We start from the raw sequence: 21,452 nt of genomic DNA, 5'->3' as shown, positions 1-21,452 counted from the left end.
TTCCACCATGGAGGTATTAATATATAGTATAGGATTCCACCATGGAGGTATTAATATGTAGTATAGGATTCCACCATGGAGGTATTAATATGTAGTATAGGATTCCACCATGGAGGTACAGTATTAATATATAGTATAGGATTCCACCATGGAGGTATTAATATGTAGTATAGGATTCCACCATGGAGGTACAGTATTAATATGTAGTATAGGATTCCACCATGGAGGTATTAATATGTAGTATAGGATTCCACCATGGAGGTATTAATATGTAGTATAGGATTCCACCATGGAGGTATTAATATGTAGTATAGGATTCCACCATGGAGGTATTAATATGTAGTATAGGATTCCACCATGGAGGTACAGTATTAATATGTAGTATAGGATTCCACCATGGAGGTATTAATATGTAGTATAGGATTCCACCATGGAGGTATTAATATGTAGTATAGGATTCCACCATGGAGGTATTAATATGTAGTATAGGATTCCACCATGGAGGTATTAATATGTAGTATAGGATTCCACCATGGAGGTATTAATATGTAGTATAGGATTCCACCATGGAGGTATTAATATGTAGTATAGGATTCCACCATGGAGGTATTAATATGTAGTATAGGATTCCACCATGGAGGTACAGTATTAATATATAGTATAGGATTCCACCATGGAGGTATTAATATGTAGTATAGGATTCCACCATGGAGGTACAGTATTAATATGTAGTATAGGATTCCACCATAGAGGTATTAATATGTAGTATAGGATTCCACCATGGAGGTATTAATATGTAGTATAGGATTCCACCATGGAGGTACAGTATTAATATATAGTATAGGATTCCACCATGGAGGTATTAATATGTAGTATAGGATTCCACCATGGAGGTATTAATATGTAGTATAGGATTCCACCATGGAGGTATTAATATGTATATAGGATTCCACCATGGAGGTATTAATATATAGTATAGATTCCACCATGGAGGTATTAATATGTAGTATAGGATTCCACCATGGGTATTAATATGTAGTACAGTATTAATATGTAGTATAGGATTCCACCATGGAGGTATTAATATGTAGTATAGGATTCCACCATGGAGGTATTAATATGTAGTATAGGATTCCACCATGGAGGTATTAATATGTAGTATAGGATTCCACCATAGAGGTATTAATATGTAGTATAGGATTCCACCATGGAGGTATTAATATGTAGTATAGATTCCACCATGGAGGTATTAATATGTAGTATAGGATTCCACCATGGAGGTATTAATATGTAGTATAGGATTCCACCATGGAGGTACAGTATTAATATGTAGTATAGGATTCCACCATGGAGGTATTAATATGTAGTATAGGATTCCACCATGGAGGTATTAATATGTAGTATAGGATTCCACCATGGAGGTATTAATATGTAGTATAGGATTCCACCATGGAGGTACAGTATTAATATGTAGTATAGGATTCCACCATGGAGGTATTAATATATAGTATAGGATTCCACCATGGAGGTATTAATATATAGTATAGGATTCCACCATGGAGGTATTAATATGTAGTATAGGATTCCACCATGGAGGTACAGTATTAATATATAGTATAGGATTCCACCATGGAGGTATTAATATGTAGTATAGGATTCCACCATGGAGGTATTAATATGTAGTATAGGATTCCACCATGGAGGTATTAATATATAGTATAGGATTCCACCATGGAGGTATTAATATGTAGTATAGGATTCCACCATGGAGGTATTAATATGTAGTATAGGATTCCACCATGGAGGTACAGTATTAATATGTAGTATAGGATTCCACCATGGAGGTATTAATATGTAGTATAGGATTCCACCATGGAGGTATTAATATGTAGTATAGGATTCCACCATGGAGGTATTAATATGTAGTATAGGATTCCACCATGGAGGTACAGTATTAATATGTAGTATAGGATTCCACCATGGAGGTATTAATATGTAGTATAGGATTCCACCATGGAGGTATTAATATGTAGTATAGGATTCCACCATGGAGGTACAGTATTAATATATAGTATAGGATTCCACCATGGAGGTATTAATATGTAGTATAGGATTCCACCATGGAGGTATTAATATATAGTATAGGATTCCACCATGGAGGTACAGTATTAATATGTAGTATAGGATTCCACCATGGAGGTACAGTATTATCCAGTAGGTCGTCTGGGTAATGTAGTTTTTATTCAGTAGGACGTCTAGGTAATGTAGTTTTTATTCAGTTGGACGTCTGGGTAATGTAGAGTTCTTGTTCAGTAGGACGTCTGGGTAATGTAGAGTTCTTGTTCAGTAGGATGTCTGGGTAATGTAGAGTTGTTCAGCATGACGTCTGGTTAATGTTGCTTTTATTCAGTAGGACATCTGGGTAATGTAGCTTTTATTCAGTAGGGTGTCTGGGTAATGTAGTTGTTATTCAGTAGGACGTCTGGATAATGTCGTTTTTTATCCAATATGATGCCTGGGTAATGTAGTTTTTATTCAGTAGGATGTCTGGGTAATGTAGTTTTTAATTCCGTAGGATGTCTGGGTAATGTAGGGTTTTTATCCAGTATGATGTCTGGGGAATGTCTGGGTAATGTAGGGATTTTATCCAGTATGATGTCTGGGTAATGTAGGGATTTTATCCAGTATGATGTCTGGGTAATGTCTGGGTAATGTAGGGTTTTTATCCAGTATGATGTCTGGGGAATGTCTGGGTAATGTAGGGATTTTATCCAGTATGATGTCTGGGTAATGTAGGGTTTTTATCCAGTATGATGTCTGGGTAATGTCTGGGTAATGTAGGGATTTCATCCAGTATGATGTCTGGGTAATGTAGGGATTTCATCCAGTATGATGTCTGGGTAATGTAGGGATTTTATCCAGTATGATGTCTGGGTAATGTAGGGATTTTATCCAGTATGATGTCTGGGTAATGTCTGGGTAATGTAGGGTTTTTATCCAGTATGATGTCTGGGGAATGTCTGGGTAATGTAGGGATTTTATCCAGTATGATGTCTGGGTAATGTAGGGTTTTTATCCAGTATGATGTCTGGGTAATGTAGGGTTTTTATCCAGTATGATGTCTGGGTAATGTAGGGTTTTTATCCAGTATGATGTCTGGGTAATGTCTGGGTAATGTAGGGATTTCATCCAGTATGATGTCTGGGTAATGTCTGGGTAATGTAGGGATTTCATCCAGTATGATGTCTGGGTAATGTAGGGTTTTTATCCAGTATGATGTCTGGGTAATGTCTGGGTAATGTAGGGATTTTATCCAGTATGATGTCTGGGTAATGTAGAGTGCAACAAGCCAATAAATGAACTGCGGCTGCTTTCCTTCTTGTCTGTATGTTGACTACAACGCGTCGTTGTCACCACCATCATCAGTGATCATGTGTTGTATCGCAGAGATTATCACTAGAGCTGTTGATTACACAGATGGTCAGCTATAATAGACTGGTTCATATGTACGGGGCCCAGAGGGAGGATTCAGTGTCTGCATTCCAAATAGCACCCTATTGCCTTTATAGTGCACTACTTTAGACCAGAGCCCCTTACCGCACTGTGTAGGGAATAGGGGGCCATTTGAGTCACATCCAGAGTGTTAATGTTCAGCTCAATATGGTCCTACCTTGCTGCTGCTATAGCTCACAGGATTACCATAGGATTGCTCTGCGTTATTGCTTTGTTCGGTATTGTAATTGTGTAGCTCCCTACTGGCCAGCTTCCAAATGCTGTAACCCTTAGCCAAAAGACAGGCTCTCCTAAATGAAGTTATAAGATCTGTGTCTGTCTGAACATCTCTGTATCTATCTGAACATCTCTCTGTCTGCTGTGTCTATCTGAACATCTCTGTGTCTATCTGAACATCTCTGTGTATATCTGAACATCTCTGTGTATAACTGAACATCTCTGTGTCTGTCTGAACATCTCTGTGTATATCTGAACATCTCTGTGTCTGCTGTGTCTATCTGAACATCTCTGTGTATATCTGAACATCTCTGTGTATAACTGAACATCTCTGTGTCTGTCTGAACATCTCTGTGTCTGTCTGAACATCTCTGTGTCTGTCTGAACATCCCTGTGTATATCTGAACATCTCTGTGTCTGTCTGAACATTTCTGTGTCTATCTGAACATCTCTGTGTCTATCTGAACATCTCTGTGTCTATCTGAATGTCTCTGTGTATATCTGAACATCTCTGTGTCTGTCTGAACATCTCTGTGTCTGTCTGAACATCCCTGTGTATAACTGAACATCTCTGTGTCTGTCTAAACATCTCTGTGTCTATCTGAACATCTCTGTGTCTATCTGAACATCTCTGTGTCTATCTGAACGTCTCTGTGTATATCTGAACATCTCTGTGTCTGTCTGAACATCTCTGTGTCTATCTGAACATCTCTGTGTATATCTGAACATCTCTGTGTCTGCTGTGTCTATCTGAACATCTCTTTGTTTATCTGAACATCTCTGTGTATGTCTGAACATCTCTGTGTATATCTGAACATTGCTGTGTCTATCTGAACATCTCTGTGTATATCTGAACATCTCTGTGTCTGCTGTGTCTATCTGAACATCTCTTTGTTTATCTGAACATCTCTGTGTATGTCTGAACATCTCTGTGTATATCTGAACATCGCTGTGTATATCTGAACATCTCTGTGTCTGTCTGAACATCTCTGTGTCTATCTGAACATCTCTCTGAACATCTCTGTGTATATCTGAACATCTCTGTGTCTGTCTGAACATCTCTGTGTCTATCTGACCATCTCTGTGTATATCTGAACATATCTGTGTCTATCTGAACATCTCTGTGTCTATCTGAACATCTCTGTGTCTTTATGAATATCTCTGTGTATATCTGAACATCTCTGTGTATATCTGAACATCTCTGTGTATATCTGAACATCTCTGTGTCTGCTGTGTCTATCTGAACATCTCTGTGTATATCTGAACATCTCTGTGTATGTCTGAACATCTCTGTGTATATCTGAACATCGCTGTGTATATCTGAACATCTCTGTGTCTGTCTGAACATCGCTGTGTATATCTGAACATCTCTGTGTCTGCTGTGTCTATCTGAACATCTCTGTGTCTGTCTGAACATCTCTGTGTCTGTCTGAACATCTCTGTGTATATCTGAACATCTCTGTGTCTGCTGTGTCTATCTGAACATCTCTGTGTCTGTCTGAACATCTCTGTGTCTGTCTGAACATCCCTGTGTATATCTGAACATCTCTGTGTCTGTCTGAACATCTCTGTGTCTGCTGTGTCTATCTGAACATCTCTGTGTATATCTGAACATCCCTGTGTATATCTGAACATCTGTGTGTCTGTCTGAACATCTGTGTCTGTCTCCTCATTCTGTGATCCATATAGATACTCTCTGTGTGTCTCTCCCCCCAGGCATCCAGCTAGTCAATCAGGAGAAGAAGCCACAGCATAAGGTTTCCATCTCTAAACGGGCACGGGGCCACTGGCAGCTCCTCTACACCCTGGTCAACAACCCCTCGCTGGTGGGCTCCAGGAAGCACTTCCAGCGTCAGAACAACGAGAGCTTCTTCAACGGAACACTCAACTGGGCTGCAAAAGAGGGGATCAAGAAGGAGGCAGGAAACATGGAGGCAGGGAAGGAAACGGAGGCAGTGACTAACTGAGACTGAACGTGTCCCCCAGGCTTGTGGTCAACTCCATTCCAATTCAGGAAGCAAACTGAAATTTAAAGCTGCATTATGTAACTATTTGGGTGACCTGACCAAATTCAGTGAGTCATAGATCTGTCAGTAGCATTGAAAGCCTGTCTAAGAAGTGATAGCTCTGTTCTGTGTGCTATTTCTATGCTTCCCGTTTTTAAGTTTTGGTTTTGTACACCAGCCTCAAACAAGATGTTTGCTTCTTAAAGATATTTCACAGTGGTTTAGATGGTTTAGATTTATTATGATCCCCATTAGCCGACGCAGATGGAGACAGCTAGTCTAACTGGGGTCTGATACCATGGAGACAGCTAGTCTAACTGGGGTCTGATACCATGGAGACAGCTAGTCTAACTGGGGTCTGATACCATGGAGACAGCTAGTCTAACTGGGGTCTGATACCATGGAGACAGCTAGTCTAACTGGGGTCTGATACCATGGAGACAGCTAGTCTAACTGGGGTCTGATACCATGGAGACAGCTAGTCTAACTGGGGTCTGATACCATGGAGACAGCTAGTCTAACTGGGGTCTGATACCATGGAGACAGCTAGTCTAACTGGGGACAGCTCTGATACCATGGAGACAGCTAGTCTAACTGGGGTCTGATACCATGGAGACAGCTAGTCTAACTGGGGTCTGATACCATGGAGACAGCTAGTCTAACTGGGGTCTGATACCATGGAGACAGCTAGTCTAACTGGGGTCTGATACCATGGAGACAGCTAGTCTAACTGGGGTCTGATACCATGGAGACAGCTAGTCTAACTGGGGTCTGATACCATGGAGACAGCTAGTCTAACTGGGGTCTGATACCATGGAGACAGCTAGTCTAACTGGGGTCTGATACCATGGAGACAGCTAGTCTAACTGGGGTCTGATACCATGGAGACAGCTAGTCTAACTGGGGTCTGATACCATGGAGACAGCTAGTCTAACTGGGGTCTGATACCATGGAGACAGCTAGTCTAACTGGGGTCTGATACCATGGAGACAGCTAGTCTAACTGGGGTCTGATACCATGGAGACAGCTCTAACTGGGGTCTGAACCATGGGGTCTGATACCATGGAGACAGCTAGTCTAACTGGGGTCTGATACCATGGAGACAGCTAGTCTAACTGGGGTCTGATACCATGGAGACAGCTAGTCTAACTGGGGTCTGATACCATGGAGACAAGTCTAGTCTAACTGGGGTCTGATACCATGGAGACAGCTAGTCTAACTGGGGTCTGATACCATGGAGACAGCTAGTCTAACTGGGGTCTGATACCATGGAGACAGCTAGTCTAACTGGGGTCTGATACCATGGAGACAGCTAGTCTAACTGGGGTCTGATACCATGGAGACAGCTAGTCTAACTGGGGTCTGATACCATGGAGACAGCTAGTCTAACTGGGGTCTGATACCATGGAGACAGCTAGTCTAACTGGGGTCTGATACCATGGAGACAGCTAGTCTAACTGGGGTCTGATACCATGGAGACAGCTAGTCTAACTGGGGTCTGATACCATGGAGACAGCTAGTCTAACTGGGGTCTGATACCATGGAGACAGCTAGTCTAACTGGGGTCTGATACCATGGAGACAGCTAGTCTAACTGGGGTCTGATACCATGGAGACAGCTAGTCTAACTGGGGTCTGATACCATGGAGACAGCTAGTCTAACTGGGGTCTGATACCATGGAGACAGCTAGTCTAACTGGAGTCTGATACCATGGAGACAGCTAGTCTAACTGGGGTCTGATACCATGGAGACAGCTAGTCTAACTGGGGTCTGATACCATGGAGACAGCTAGTCTAACTGGGGTCTGATACCATGGAGACAGCTAGTCTAACTGGGGTCTGATACCATGGAGACAGCTAGTCTAACTGGGGTCTGATACCATGGAGACAGCTAGTCTAACTGGGGTCTGATACCATGGAGACAGCTAGTCTAACTGGGGTCTGATACCATGGAGACAGCTAGTCTAACTGGGGTCTGATACCATGGAGACAGCTAGTCTAACTGGGGTCTGATACCATGGAGACAGCTAGTCTAACTGGGGTCTGATACCATGGAGACAGCTAGTCTAACCATGGGGTCTGATACCATGGAGACAGCTAGTCTAACCATGGGACAGCTCTGAGACAGCTAGTCTAACTGGGGTCTGATATCATGGAGACAGCTAGTCTAACTGGGGTCTGATACCATGGAGACAGCTAGTCTAACTGGGGTCTGATACCATGGAGACAGCTAGTCTAACTGGGGTCTGATACCATGGAGACAGCTAGTCTAACTGGGGTCTGATACCATGGAGACAGCTAGTCTAACTGGGGTCTGATACCATGGAGACAGCTAGTCTAACTGGGGTCTGATACCATGGAGACAGCTAGTCTAACTGGGGTCTGATACCATGGAGACAGCTAGTCTAACTGGGGTCTGATACCATGGAGACAGCTAGTCTAACTGGGGTCTGATACCATGGAGACAGCTAGTCTAACTGGGGTCTGATACCATGGAGACAGCTAGTCTAACTGGGGTCTGATACCATGGAGACAGCTAGTCTAACTGGGGTCTGATACCATGGAGACAGCTAGTCTAACTGGGGTCTGATACCATGGAGACAGCTAGTCTAACTGGGGTCTGATACCATGGAGACAGCTAGTCTAACTGGGGTCTGATACCATGGAGACAGCTAGTCTAACTGGGGTCTGATACCATGGAGACAGCTAGTCTAACTGGAGGTCTGATACCATGGAGACAGCTAGTCTAACTGGGGTCTGATACCATGGAGACAGCTAGTCTAACTGGGGTCTGATACCATGGAGACAGCTGAGTCTAACTGGGGTCTGATACCATGGAGACAGCTAGTCTAACTGGGGTCTGATACCATGGAGACAGCTAGTCTAACTGGGGTCTGATACCATGGAGACAGCTAGTCTGCTAGGGGGGTCTGATACCATGGAGACAGCTAGTCTAACTGGGGTCTGATACCATGGAGACAGCTAGTCTAACTGGGGTCTGATACCATGGAGACAGCTAGTCTAACTGGGGTCTGATACCATGGAGACAGCTAGTCTAACTGGGGTCTGATACCATGGAGACAGCTAGTCTAACTGGGATCTGATACCATGGAGACAGCTAGTCTAACTGGGGTCTGATACCATGGAGACAGCTAGTCTAACTGGGGTCTGATACCATGGAGACAGCTAGTCTAACTGGGGTCTGATACCATGGAGACAGCTCGTCTAACTGGGGTCTGATACCATGGAGACAGCTAGTCTAACTGGGGTCTGATACCATGGAGACAGCTAGTCTGGGGTCTGATATCAGCTGATACCATGGAGACAGCTAGTCTAACTGGGGTCTGATACTGAGACAGCTAGTCTAACTGTCTGATATCATGGAGACAGCTAGTCTAACTGGGGTCTGATACCATGGAGACAGCTAGTCTAACTGGGGTCTGATACCATGGAGACAGCTAGTCTAACTGGGGTCTGATACCATGGAGACAGCTAGTATAACTGGGGTCTGATACCATGGAGACAGCTAGTCTAACTGGGGTCTGATACCATGGAGACAGCTAGTCTGAACCATGGAGACTGGGGGTCTGATACCATGTAGACAGCTAGTCTAATACCATGGAGACAGCTCGTCTAACTGGGGTCTGATACCATGGAGACAGCTAGTCTGATACCATGGAGACAGCTAGTCTAACTGGGGTCTGATACCATGGAGACAGCTAGTCTGATACCATGGAGACAGCTAGTCTAACTGGGGTCTGATACCATGGAGACAGCTAGTCTAACTGGGGTCTGATACCATGGAGACAGCTAGTCTAACTGGGGTCTGATACCATGGAGACAGCTAGTCTAACTGGGGTCTGATACCATGGAGACAGCTAGTCTGATACCATGGAGACAGCTCGTCTAACTGGGGTCTGATACCATGGAGACAGCTAGTCTGATACCATGGAGACAGCTCGTCTAACTGGGGTCTGATACCATGGAGACAGCTAGTCTGATACCATGGAGACAGCTCGTCTAACTGGGGTCTGATACCATGGAGACAGCTAGTCTGATACCATGGAGACAGCTCGTCTAACTGGGGTCTGATACCATGTTTTGTCCCTTTTAGTAACAAGGAAATGGCAGAGCTCATACTGCATCTTTTAGAATACACATTTCCTTATTGTTTTTCAATGAGGGAAAATTGGAATTGGACTTTCATTTGACTGAATTGGAATGTGGCCTTTGGTGGTGTATGGATGGCTCTTGGTCAGATTATAACTGTGGTATTATATGTCTATGCATTGATCTGACTGCTTGCCTCTTTTTTTCATGCAAGTTTCCCATTGACTCCCATTGAATCAATCAATCAATGATTTCTGATTATTATTTTTTTGAAAATGGAAGGATTAGATCTAAATGTCGTAGACCTTCTAGCTCAAATGCCTCAGGAAATCTGTCTTCTGAGTGGCTACCTGTCTAAATGTCACCTTAGTTCCTATATAGTGCACTACCTATCAGCCCTGGTCCAAGGTAGTGCTACACCGTGGGATCGACCTGGATGGATGTGTGTTTTGTTGTCTGTCTCTTTGTTTGCATGGCTCTGGTGGCTGTACAGAATCTCTAGTCTAGCAGGAAAGGTCGTGTGGCACTGAACTCCTGTCTGACCATAGCCTGGAAGCCTAACTGATACACTCCATTTCACCACTGGAAACAGAACATGTCATCTTGGAATCCAGGCTAGTTTGACCATGTATACGTGGTTAGAATGTAACTATTTATTAATATACAGACTGCTCTGTAATGGAAGGCTATAAAGAAACTGTTCATTAATTAACACTGACTGGTGTAAATATCTATTGTACCCTGGAAGCCAAACTGAATTGTTCCAAAACGGCACAATTCTGTTCTGATTCCAGGCGAATAAATAATATCTTATGTTGAAAATGTATGAAATGGCGATTAAAACGTAGACAGATGAAACTGTTTGCTTGAACTCTTTGCTGTCGGTCACCTTGTACCTCTTATAAAATAACTCTACTATAATTCTGCTGATAATGTTTTGGATCGTTATTTTTCTCAATTTATAGTTGTGAAAATGTTGCTGTTCAGGATCGTCTACTTATTCTCGCTGTGTGTTGCAGCCATATTGCATTTCAAAAGTGACAGTGACTCAAGTAGCTTTTGAATTAAATCATAATTAATTTATGTATGATTAACATGACATTAAAACGAAAGATGACGAAAGATTTCCGTGTGGATTTAATGTGTCAAGTAAAACATCATTATTTCGTTTCGTTTGGAAACACATATCTTTGTCATGTTGCTTTTCAGGAAACTTTCGATAGTAAATATATTTTAGTAAATTATTAGCAATATATACTGATGTTTTCAAAGATTATTTCCCCCCGTATGGTGATGTTTATATGAACAATTACGCACCTGTTCGTAGCCTATCTTTATAACATTTCAATATAGGCTATTTAACGAATCAATCATGCGGAATGAATGTGATTGTATGTAATCGGGAAAGAAAACATTACTGATATAAATTCACAGAGAATAGTAATACGAATACTTGGTGTGGTTGTGTAAGCTTCATAGCCTACCATGAGAAGAACGGGAAGTGTGGCGCTCCGCCGTTATTCTGCGGACAGTCCATTCGGCAATGAGAAGTGACTTTGGTCAAAACGCAGCGCTATATTATGTTGATTCACAACAAGGTAGGTATATCATTCTGTCCATAAATAAAGGCTATATTCAAGAGGGTATTTGTGTCCAATCACTTTCTTTTTCTTTACAATTGAAGAGAAAATAAAGCAGTCCAAGTATCGTACAATTTTGAACCGTTTGCTACGCTTATCCAACAAATACATTTGTTCTCGCCATAACGCTGTAATTATCAGTAAGAAATATAACAATCATAGACATTCCGTACTTTCCTATAATTCTAAACACGCTTTAGGTGGATAGACCGCTAACAGGCGGTCACTACAATTCACGGCCAACGCCCAATCCAATATAAACATCATTTTATTGTTTAATTCACAGCAGTGTATAGTCATACAAGTACCAAACCTTACCCCGTCGAGTTAAAATGAAGTTGAAAACAGTTTTTTGACTCAATGACAGGAAATAGGAGAATTTAAAAATTGTTTTGGGATATTTTATTAATTTCACGTACATAAAATCATATAAAAAATCTTGAAAGATCGGGGGATATTTGTACAACAACGTCCGTAACAGTATAGCTCACCAAAAAACTCACTATGCATAAAACGACAGGACACTCACAGCAACGAGACGCTCCTTGACGCCTCAGTTAATGACACTGTAGACGGGATCATTTAGCTATACTTTAATAAAAAAAAGAGAATCGTTCAGTTGTACTGGGTTTTTACATCACATGTCGACATTGAGAATATCTAAAGTCCTATAGTCTACGCTAATTAAAACCACACATGAAGAAAATACGTCGTCTGTGTGACATGCCGTGGATGGACACGTATAGAATCGTTGAAAAAAGACAGACGGACAACAAGCACCCGTTGTTGTTTTTTTTAAGTCACACTTAACTCGAAGAGCCCCACATTACATTAATTAAACAACATCAGTCGATAGTGACCTGGGTTTGAGCCCAGACACAGCACATGCCTTGACAACATAAAGGGATTTTCCCCCCTTTTTCATAATCTCACAGAACAATTAAAATAACGGTCTGTGTACGCAACGAGGCGGACGCGTTGAGACGCGCGCCTGTACTGTACAGCACCGCAACCTTCCGAAACTGATGCTCACGTAAAGCGCACAACTTTTTCGGTTAGCCTACGCCCTGCATGAAGGGGACATCTCAATCACTTATGCTTTTTAGCAGTTAGTAGAGGTCTGTTTTAACTGTATAAAAAACTGTGCTTGCAGTATTGTTACTGTAAGAGGAATGTTGTAAGTTTTATATATACAATACCATTATTTTTACTGCACAACATTTCCTTTTGACAGTCTCTTATTTGGGTTAGAACTGATCGCTTGCTTTCTGAGGTAAAATGAGCTATCCACCTTCATCGGGGCTATCATATTTACGTGAAATAATGATAGGTGAGTTACTTGGTTTAAAATGTAGTTGATAGTAACTATTTTACCCCCCACCCCTCCCCCCTCCCCTCCCCCCAGTAGCATCACACAGCTCTGCTCAGCGACTCGGCTCTTTGTAATTACCGTTTCCATCTTCAGAGATATTCACCGCCTCCGCCCCCAAAGGTAATCTATCGCTGTACTCAGAGCCCACCTCGAATTTAGACGTAGAACCTGGGATGGACTCAGTAACCATGCTCCCCTCCACCTCCTCCCCGTCGGCGTCCTCTCCATCCTCTCCCTCTCCGTCTTCCATTTCACTCGGGTTAAAATTCTTTTCCAACTCGACAAACGACGCCCGGGGGTCGAAATCACCTCCAACCATATGTTTGTCCATTTGATCTGGGTTCTTCTGCGCCGCCTTCATGATCAGTTTATACGTCTTTCCCTGGTACTTGTATAAGAGATGACAGCAGGTTGCTCCCAGCAGAGGGACTGTAGCCAGCGCCAACAGGAAGGTACTAACCACCACTATGATTAACAGAGAAGGAATCTTCTTCCTGGTTGTGAAGACAACCTGGACCTGACAGTCCTGCCCTCCGTAGGTCAGACACAGGGTGTAGTTAGTGCCTGGCTGTAGGCCCTGAAACTTATAGGTGTTGATCCCTTCCTCTATCCGGGACCACTGCACCACAGAGTGTCCGTTACCAGTGTTAAAACACAGATAGAGCATGTCCAGAGGGGTTTTGGTTGAGGCTTGATAGAGGCTGAAAGGCTCTTTGTCGACAGTCTCTAGGTTCTCGTTGTGGCTGAGGTGAAGGTTGTTCTTACTGTTGGGGAGCTGGAGAGGATTCAGCTGCACTTTGGCTTCGGTCTCTGACACTTCCAACGCGATGACGCCGAAATCAAATGTATATTGCTTCAGCTGGTCCAGACTGAGGTTGAATGCGTGATTGGAGATGTACTGAGTGCCATCGCTGATGCCACACTTACTAGTAAACGGAAGCTCCTCTGAGCCCTCGCCAGCCTGCACTGAGCCATCAGCGTGTTTAACAGACGACCCAGTTGGAACGTTCTTGGTCTTCTCGGAGTCGGACTTGGGCCAGTTGATGATGTTGTTGGTCATCTTAGGCCCCGGCTTGTTTCCACCAGACGGACGGAGGATCTTATCTGCTGTGGTGTCCAGCATGGAGTTAATGGCTTGTTTCTTGGTGACCGCCACCACTACCTTCACTGTGCTGTCTGCTTTACCGAGGTCGTTGACAGCTGAGCAGCTGTAGTTCCCATCCTCCTTCTTGCTGATACGGGGGATGATCAGAGTGCCGTTCTGGAAGACCAGGAACCGGCCGTTGGTAGTTTTATCGTTGATTGGTGAGTCGCTTTTCTCGCTGACCTCAGAGGGCAAACTGAATGTGAACTTCTGGTTCCCTGCCTTCACTACCTCCCAGCTGACCTCTGGTTTGGGGTTGCCCTTGGTATCACAATTGAGGATCACCATAAACCCTTCGTATAGCTCAGTGTTTTCCAGGTTGGGCTGATAGGTGATGGACACTGTCGGGGCCTTGCATTCCAGCTTGGGCATCTTGGTCACCAGGGCCCCTTTCAGATGTTCAGGGGCCTCGCAGACGATAGAGTCCTGCTCCGGGACAGAGATCTTAGACTCCGTGATCCAGTCTCTCAGCCACTCCAGACTGCAGGAGCAGGTGAAGGGGTTGTTGTAGATCTGAAGGTGAGACATGGAGCTCAGAGAGCTGAAGGTCCCCTGGACAATGGTAGTGAACCTGTTGTTGTTGATCCTCAGGGACCTCAGGTCTTTGAGAGTGGAGAAGGAATCTTTAGGGAGGTTGATCATCTCGTTGTTGTTCATCTTGAGCAGCTGAAGGGCAGTGAGGTTGGCCAGGTCCTCCCAGGGGAAGTTGATGATCTTATTGTAGCTGAGGTCCAGGTTACGCAGCTGAATCAGCGGGGCCAGTGTGTCCCTCTCCATGGTCACAATCTCATTGTGGGCCAGCCATAGGGAGGTCACCTGAAGAACAAGACTTTATTCATTCAAATCTGTCTTTCACTACACAGGTAATATAATATACAATATTTATCTGACACTTTTAACAATGGGTGGCCCCAGCGAGAATCAAACCCACGGTCCTTGGCATTGCATGCACCATGCTCTACCAACTGAGCCACACAGGTCCACATTCACGCACAAACACACCTGGGTGACGTTAATAAAGCTCTTGGCCTTCAGGAGTTTGATCTTGTTGGCGGAGAGAGAGAGGGTGGTGACGTTGAAGGGGAGGCCTACGGGAACTAACAGCAGGTCTTTGTAGGCACAGTCAGCGAACTGGTGGGAGTATTTATCCAGACAGCTACAGGGCTCTGGGCAACACTGAGCCAGAACCAACACAACAGTCCACACCGCCAGGAGACTGACCAGCCGCCATGACGCCATTTTCGCCAACTGGGAAGAAGACAAAGGATGTTAAATAATTAAATGTATTTATTCATTAGCACACAGATTATCTTCAGGAAATGTACCTCTATCATAGACAATGATTTGTTCTGCTTATCTATAAGAGATCTAGAAAGGGAGTCATAATGTTCAACACAGAATGAATCCTGAGCCCTGATACGTCCTGTTGCATCACAGCACTAGAGCACAGCCATATTATATCTCTGGGAATATGGGACACAGGATTCTGCAGCCTGCAGATAAATTACAAATACAGTCAACAATAGCAACAACAAAAACATCTATGGAACGAGTTTACAATAAATACAACGTCGATTAATGCGATTGATTCAACAGATTTAACCTTTTCTTTTTAACAATAAAGGTTTAGGGCGACCAAATTCCCGAACTCAGATACATTCGTATAGGTACAATTTCACGTCTTCAAACTTGACTATGAGAAAGTGGTTTTGTTTGATTTTTTTTTTTTTACGTCACATAACAGTGCCAACGAGCGAGGCCAGCTAATGTTGCAAGAGAGCTTTGGCGCAAACTGCAGAGTGCACCAGAAGTGGCTCGCTGTCCTTGGTGCTGAAACGGATCTGCGACGGGGATTTGCTTGATGCCGCATAAAATACATTTTCGATGTCATTTCAACCTCTGGAGTTTAATCCAATTAATGATAGTTCCTTCTGAACAAAGTAGCCAACAATTGTGGTAAAATAAAGAAAACTGTTTACGTTGATGTTTTTTTCCTGATGAGACTTTATGAAACCGGAATTATAGACCTCAAATGGATGGATTGATGTCGTAGGCTTTCATTTGATAATTATCTATATAGTCCACACATTACAGCATAATTACAATAATATTTGTGTCATAATGTGTAATATAATTAATAATCTCCAGGTTACTTGTTTGATCCTTACCTGTCCGAAATTAATTCCCAATCCGGGCAGTTTTTCCTAACAGGGTACCTTAGATTATATCCTCTTTTTTAACACAGATCAGTGGTCGAAACAACTAACATCTTCCATAGTAAATCCTTTAATGGGACTTTTCTCCACGGTGAAGGTTGGCGGTGGAGGAAACATGTTTTCTCTGTGTAGGATGATGCGGTGCGTTCCGGAGGCTGTTTCCCTCTTGCAAGTGACTGAGAGGACGAGCGGTCCACTGCGCGCTCCCGCGGTCAGTAACAGAGCGATGGGAGGGTTTGTGAACGCGCAGACAGCCTCTCCCATCCTTTCATCAGTCATGGATTAAGAGACATAAAGGCTCCGTGTTCGCCTGCCACCCCCAAAGAATATCAATAATTTAGATACTAATGTTTAATTCATTGTTATGTCAACCTAAACTTATCTCTGACCCCATTCTCGTCAGTGTTGCCTTTTTTCCCCGTAACAGTTCGAGAGAGATGACCATACAACAGAATAAGACGAGTTTTTGGTCAGAACTATAAATTGCGCATTGTTCAGATTGGGATCTAAATATACCTAAATAGCTGTATTGCCGTTGGCCTATTTGAATGAAAGCTAAATAGAAAAACAGAATGACAGAACAGGAAGATGTGAGGTCCCTCAATAGCAGTGGAAAATATAAGCCCACAGGGATAGTATATTGTATTATTAAAACTATAACAAGCACGCATTGGGCTAATTCATTCATTGGAAAATATTTATTTAGCAATATTTTTTTTAAATGACTGACAGACAACGATATAGGCCTGTTGACCATCCTCACCCTGCTCCCATAATGCATCTTGCCCATCTAAGACAAAGAAAAATCAGTTTCCCCTCCTGATACCAAGTAACATTTCCTTTTTGGTTCTGATTTATTTCTGATTTACAAATCAAATCATCTACCTGAAAAGAGGGGTTGGATTCCGGACAACTGTTGGATACATCCTATATTTGTCTCTGTATATATTTAAGAAACATCCTACCATGCAATCTTTTTCCCAATGTTATGTGTTGTTTGCAATATACACGAGCTCCGGACAACATCAGCAAACAACTGAAGAATGCTTGAAAAAGTCAATACTGCCGTGACTCCCTCGAAAGACATGCCTAGACAGCTAACTTATCACCATATCCCATCTAGTGTCTATCAAGAGTACTGCACCATACAGTGCCCACAGAAGAACAACGACATACACTCCCTACTCAACACAGTAGTACTATACCATACACACCCCACAGTAGTACTACACAATACACCCCCCACAGTAGTACTATACAATACACTCCCTACTCAACACAGTAGTACTATACAATACACTCCCCACAGTAGTACTATACAATACACTCCCCACAGTAGTACTATACAATACACTCCCCACAGTAGTACTATACAATACACTCCCCACAGTATTACTATACAATACACTCCCCACAGTAGTACTATTCAATACACTCCCCACAGTAGTACTATTCAATACACTCCCCACAGTAGTACTATACAATACACTCCCCACAGTACTACTATTCAATACACTCCCCACAGTAGTACTATTCAATACACTCCCCACAGTATTACATACAATACACTAGTACTATACAATGGTACTATACAATCCCCCCCACAGTAGTACTATTCAATACCAGTACTACAATACACTCCCCACAGTGGTACTATACAATACACCCCCCCACAGTAGTACTATTCAATACACTCCCACAGTAGTACTATACAATACACACCCCACAGTAGTACTATACCATACACACCCCACAGTAGTACTATACCATACACACCCACAGTAGTACTATACCATACACACCCACAGTAGTACTATACAATACACACCCAACAGTAGTACTATACAATACACACCCAACAGTAGTACTATACAATACACTCCCCACAGTAGTACTATTCAATACACTCCCCACAGTAGTACTATTCAATACACTCCCCACAGTAGTACAACACTAAACACAGTATTACTATGCAATACACTCACTATTCAACACAGTAGTACTATACAATACACCCCCCACAGTAGTACTATTCAATACACTCCCCACAGTAGTACTATTCAATACACTCCCCACAGTAGTACAACACTAAACACAGTATTACTATGCAATACACTCACTATTCAACACAGTAGTACTATACAATACACTCCCCACAGTAGTACTATACAATACACTCCCCACAGTAGTACTATACAATACACTCCCCACAGTAGTACTATACAATACACACCCCACAGTAGTACTATACAATACACTCCCCACAGTAGTACTATACCATACACTCCCCACAGTAGTACTATACAATACACTCCCCACAGTAGTACTATACAATACACACCCAACAGTAGTACTATGCAATACACACCCCACAGTAGTACTATTGAATACACACCCCACAGTAGTACTATACAATACACACCCCACAGTAGTACTATACAATACACACCCCACAGTACTACTATTCAATACACACCCCACAGTAGTACTATTCAATACACACCCCACAGTAGTACTATACAACACACACCCCACATTAGTACTATACCATACACACCCCACAGTAGTACTATTCAATACACACCCCACAGTAGTACTATTCAATACACACCCCACAGTAGTACTATACAATACACACCCCACAGTAGTACTATACAATACACACCCCACAGTAGTACTATTCAATACACACCCCACAGTAGTACTATACAATACACACCCCACAGTAGTACTATTCAATACACACCCCACAGTAGTACTATTCAATACACACCCCACAGTAGTACTATACAATACACACCCCACAGTAGTACTATACAATACACTCCCCACAGTAGTACTATACAATACACACCCCACAGTAGTACTATTCAATACACACCCCACAGTAGTACTATTCAATACACACCCCACAGTAGTACTATACAATACACTCCCCACAGTAGTACTATTCAATACACTCCCCACAGTAGTACTATACCATTCTCTCAACACAGTAGTACTATACAATACACACCCCACAGTAGTACTATACAATACACACCCCACAGTAGTACTATTCAATACACACCCCACAGTAGTACTATTGAATACACACCCCACAGTAGTACTATACAATACACTCCCCACAGTACTACTATTCAATACACACCCCACAGTAGTACTATACAATACACTCCCCACAGTAGTACTATACAATACACATCCACAGTAGTACTATACCATACACTCCCCACAGTAGTACTATACAATACACTCCCCACAGTAGTACTATACAATACACTCCCCACAGTAGTACTATACAATACACTCCCCACAGTAGTACTATTCAATACACTCCCCACAGTAGTACTATACAATACACTCCCCACAGTAGTACTATACAATACACTCCCCACAGTAGTACTATTCAATACACTCCCCACAGTAGTACTATACAATACACTCCCCACAGTAGTACTATACAATACACTCCCCACAGTGGTACTATACAATACACCCCCCACAGTAGTACTATTCAATACACTCCCCACAGTAGTACTATACAATACACTCCCCACAGTGGTACTATACAATACACCCCCCACAGTAGTACTATTCAATACACTCCCCACAGTAGTACTATACAATACACACCCCACAGTAGTACTATACCATACACACCCCACAGTAGTACTATACCATACACACCCAACAGTAGTACTATACAATACACACCCCACAGTAGTACTATACAATACACACCCCACAGTAGTACTATACAATACACACCCCACAGTAGTACTATTCAATACACACCCCACAGTGTCTATACAATACCAGTCAACAGTAGTACTATACAAATACACACCCCACAGTAGTACTATACACCAGTCACACCCCCACAGTAGTACTGTGTCAATACACACCCCCACAGTAATGGTGTGGTACAATACACACCAACAGTAGTACAACACTAAACACAGTATTACTATGCAATTTTACACTCACTATTCAACACAGTAGTACTATGTCTGACACTCCCACAGTAGGGGTGGTGTACAATACACTCCCCACAGTAGTACTGTTTTACACAATACAGTCCCCACAGTAGTACTATACAATACTGACACCAGTCAGTAGTACTATACAATACACTCCCCACAGTAGTCTGTTTTATACCAGTACACTCCCCACAGGGTGGTATACAATACACTCCCCACAGTGTACTGACAATACACACCCAACAGGGTGGTATGGTACACACCCCACAGTAGTACTAGAATACACACCCCACAGTAGTACTATACAATACACACCAGTAGTACTATACAATACACACCCCACAGTACTACTGTTCAATACACACCCCAGTCAGTAGTACTATTCAATACACACCCCACAGTAGTGGTGTGTACAATACACTGACCCCACATTAGTACTATACCATACGTGTAGTACTATGTCTAACACCCCACAGTAGTGGTGTGGTATTCTGTACACACCAGTCAGTAAGGGTGGTGTGGAATGTGGTCACACCCCAGTAGTAAGGGTACACACCCCACAGTAGTACTATTCAATACACACCCCACAGTAGTGGTATGGTACACACCCCACAGTAGTACTATTCAATACACACCCCACAGTAGTACTATTCCAATACACACCCCACAGTGGTCTGTTTTACACCAGTCAGTAATACAATACACTGCCCACAGTAGTACTATTTTACACCACAGTAGTACTATTCAATACACACCCCACAGTAGTACTATTCAATACACACCCAGTCAGTAAGTACTATACAATGTCCCCACAGTGGTCTGTTTTACACTCACAGTCAGTACTATACCATTCTCTCAACACAGTAGTGTATACAATACACACCACAGTAGTACTGTGGAATACACACCCCACAGTGGTCTGTTCAATACACACCCCACAGTAGTACTAGTACACACCCCACAGTAGTACTATACAATGTCCCACAGTACTACTATTCAATACACACCCCACAGTAGTACTATACAATACACTCCCCACAGTAGTACTATACAATACACATCCACAGTCAGTTTACTATACAATACACTCCCCACAGTAGTACTATACAATACACACCAGTCACAGTAGTACTGGTTTTACACCCCAGTCAGTAAGGGTGGTGTACTGTGTTTAACACCAGTCAGTAAGGGTGGTGTGGTGCTGTGTCTGTTTTACACCAGTCAGTAAGGGTGGTGTGGTACTGTGTTTAACA

The 21,452-nt window shown here is 42.7% G+C and overlaps 2 protein-coding genes and 1 long non-coding RNA gene across 3 annotated transcripts in view; 2 read left to right on the top strand and 1 right to left on the bottom strand.

Moving 5' to 3' along the window:
• The window catches only part of LOC127918757 (receptor for retinol uptake stra6-like), a 142,214-nt gene extending 135,919 nt beyond the window's left edge, over positions 1–6,295 (top strand). The window contains exon 17 of the mRNA XM_052501943.1: positions 5,446–6,295. Within this exon, the coding sequence (XP_052357903.1) occupies positions 5,446–5,696 (251 nt within the window). The 3' untranslated portion in view covers positions 5,697–6,295. The remainder of the gene's footprint in view (positions 1–5,445) is intronic.
• A 1,565-nt stretch (positions 6,296–7,860) lies between these two features.
• On the top strand, positions 7,861–10,966 carry LOC127918756 (uncharacterized). The gene is made up of 2 exons (XR_008100737.1): positions 7,861–8,455; positions 9,458–10,966. It is a non-coding gene; the product is annotated as an uncharacterized LOC127918756 (long non-coding RNA).
• A 768-nt stretch (positions 10,967–11,734) lies between these two features.
• LOC118383061 (immunoglobulin superfamily containing leucine-rich repeat protein 2) lies at positions 11,735–16,422 on the bottom strand. The gene is made up of 3 exons (XM_035769685.2): positions 16,169–16,422; positions 15,003–15,248; positions 11,735–14,816 (listed from the first exon to the last, which is right to left on the bottom strand). Exons 2-3 carry the CDS (start codon positions 15,237–15,239, stop codon positions 12,909–12,911), a joined length of 2,145 nt encoding a protein of 714 aa, XP_035625578.1. The 5' UTR covers positions 15,240–15,248; positions 16,169–16,422; the 3' UTR covers positions 11,735–12,908.
• Positions 16,423–21,452: the final 5,030 nt, after the last annotated feature.

The sequence above is a fragment of the Oncorhynchus keta genome, unplaced genomic scaffold (assembly GCF_023373465.1).
Source record: "Oncorhynchus keta strain PuntledgeMale-10-30-2019 unplaced genomic scaffold, Oket_V2 Un_contig_14805_pilon_pilon, whole genome shotgun sequence".
Classification (NCBI taxonomy): Eukaryota; Metazoa; Chordata; class Actinopteri; order Salmoniformes; family Salmonidae; genus Oncorhynchus; species Oncorhynchus keta.
This window is presented reverse-complemented; position numbering and strand designations above follow the sequence as displayed.

Excerpts from the sequence above, each read along its gene's own strand:
- LOC118383061 (XM_035769685.2), bottom strand. The coding sequence starts at position 15,239 with ATGGCGTCATGGCGGCTGGTCAGTCTCCTGGCGGTGTGGACTGTTGTG. Across the intron at positions 14,817-15,002 it reads GCTTTATTAACGTCACCCAG|GTGACCTCCCTATGGCTGGC; the intron begins GTGTGTTTGTGC and ends CTTGTTCTTCAG.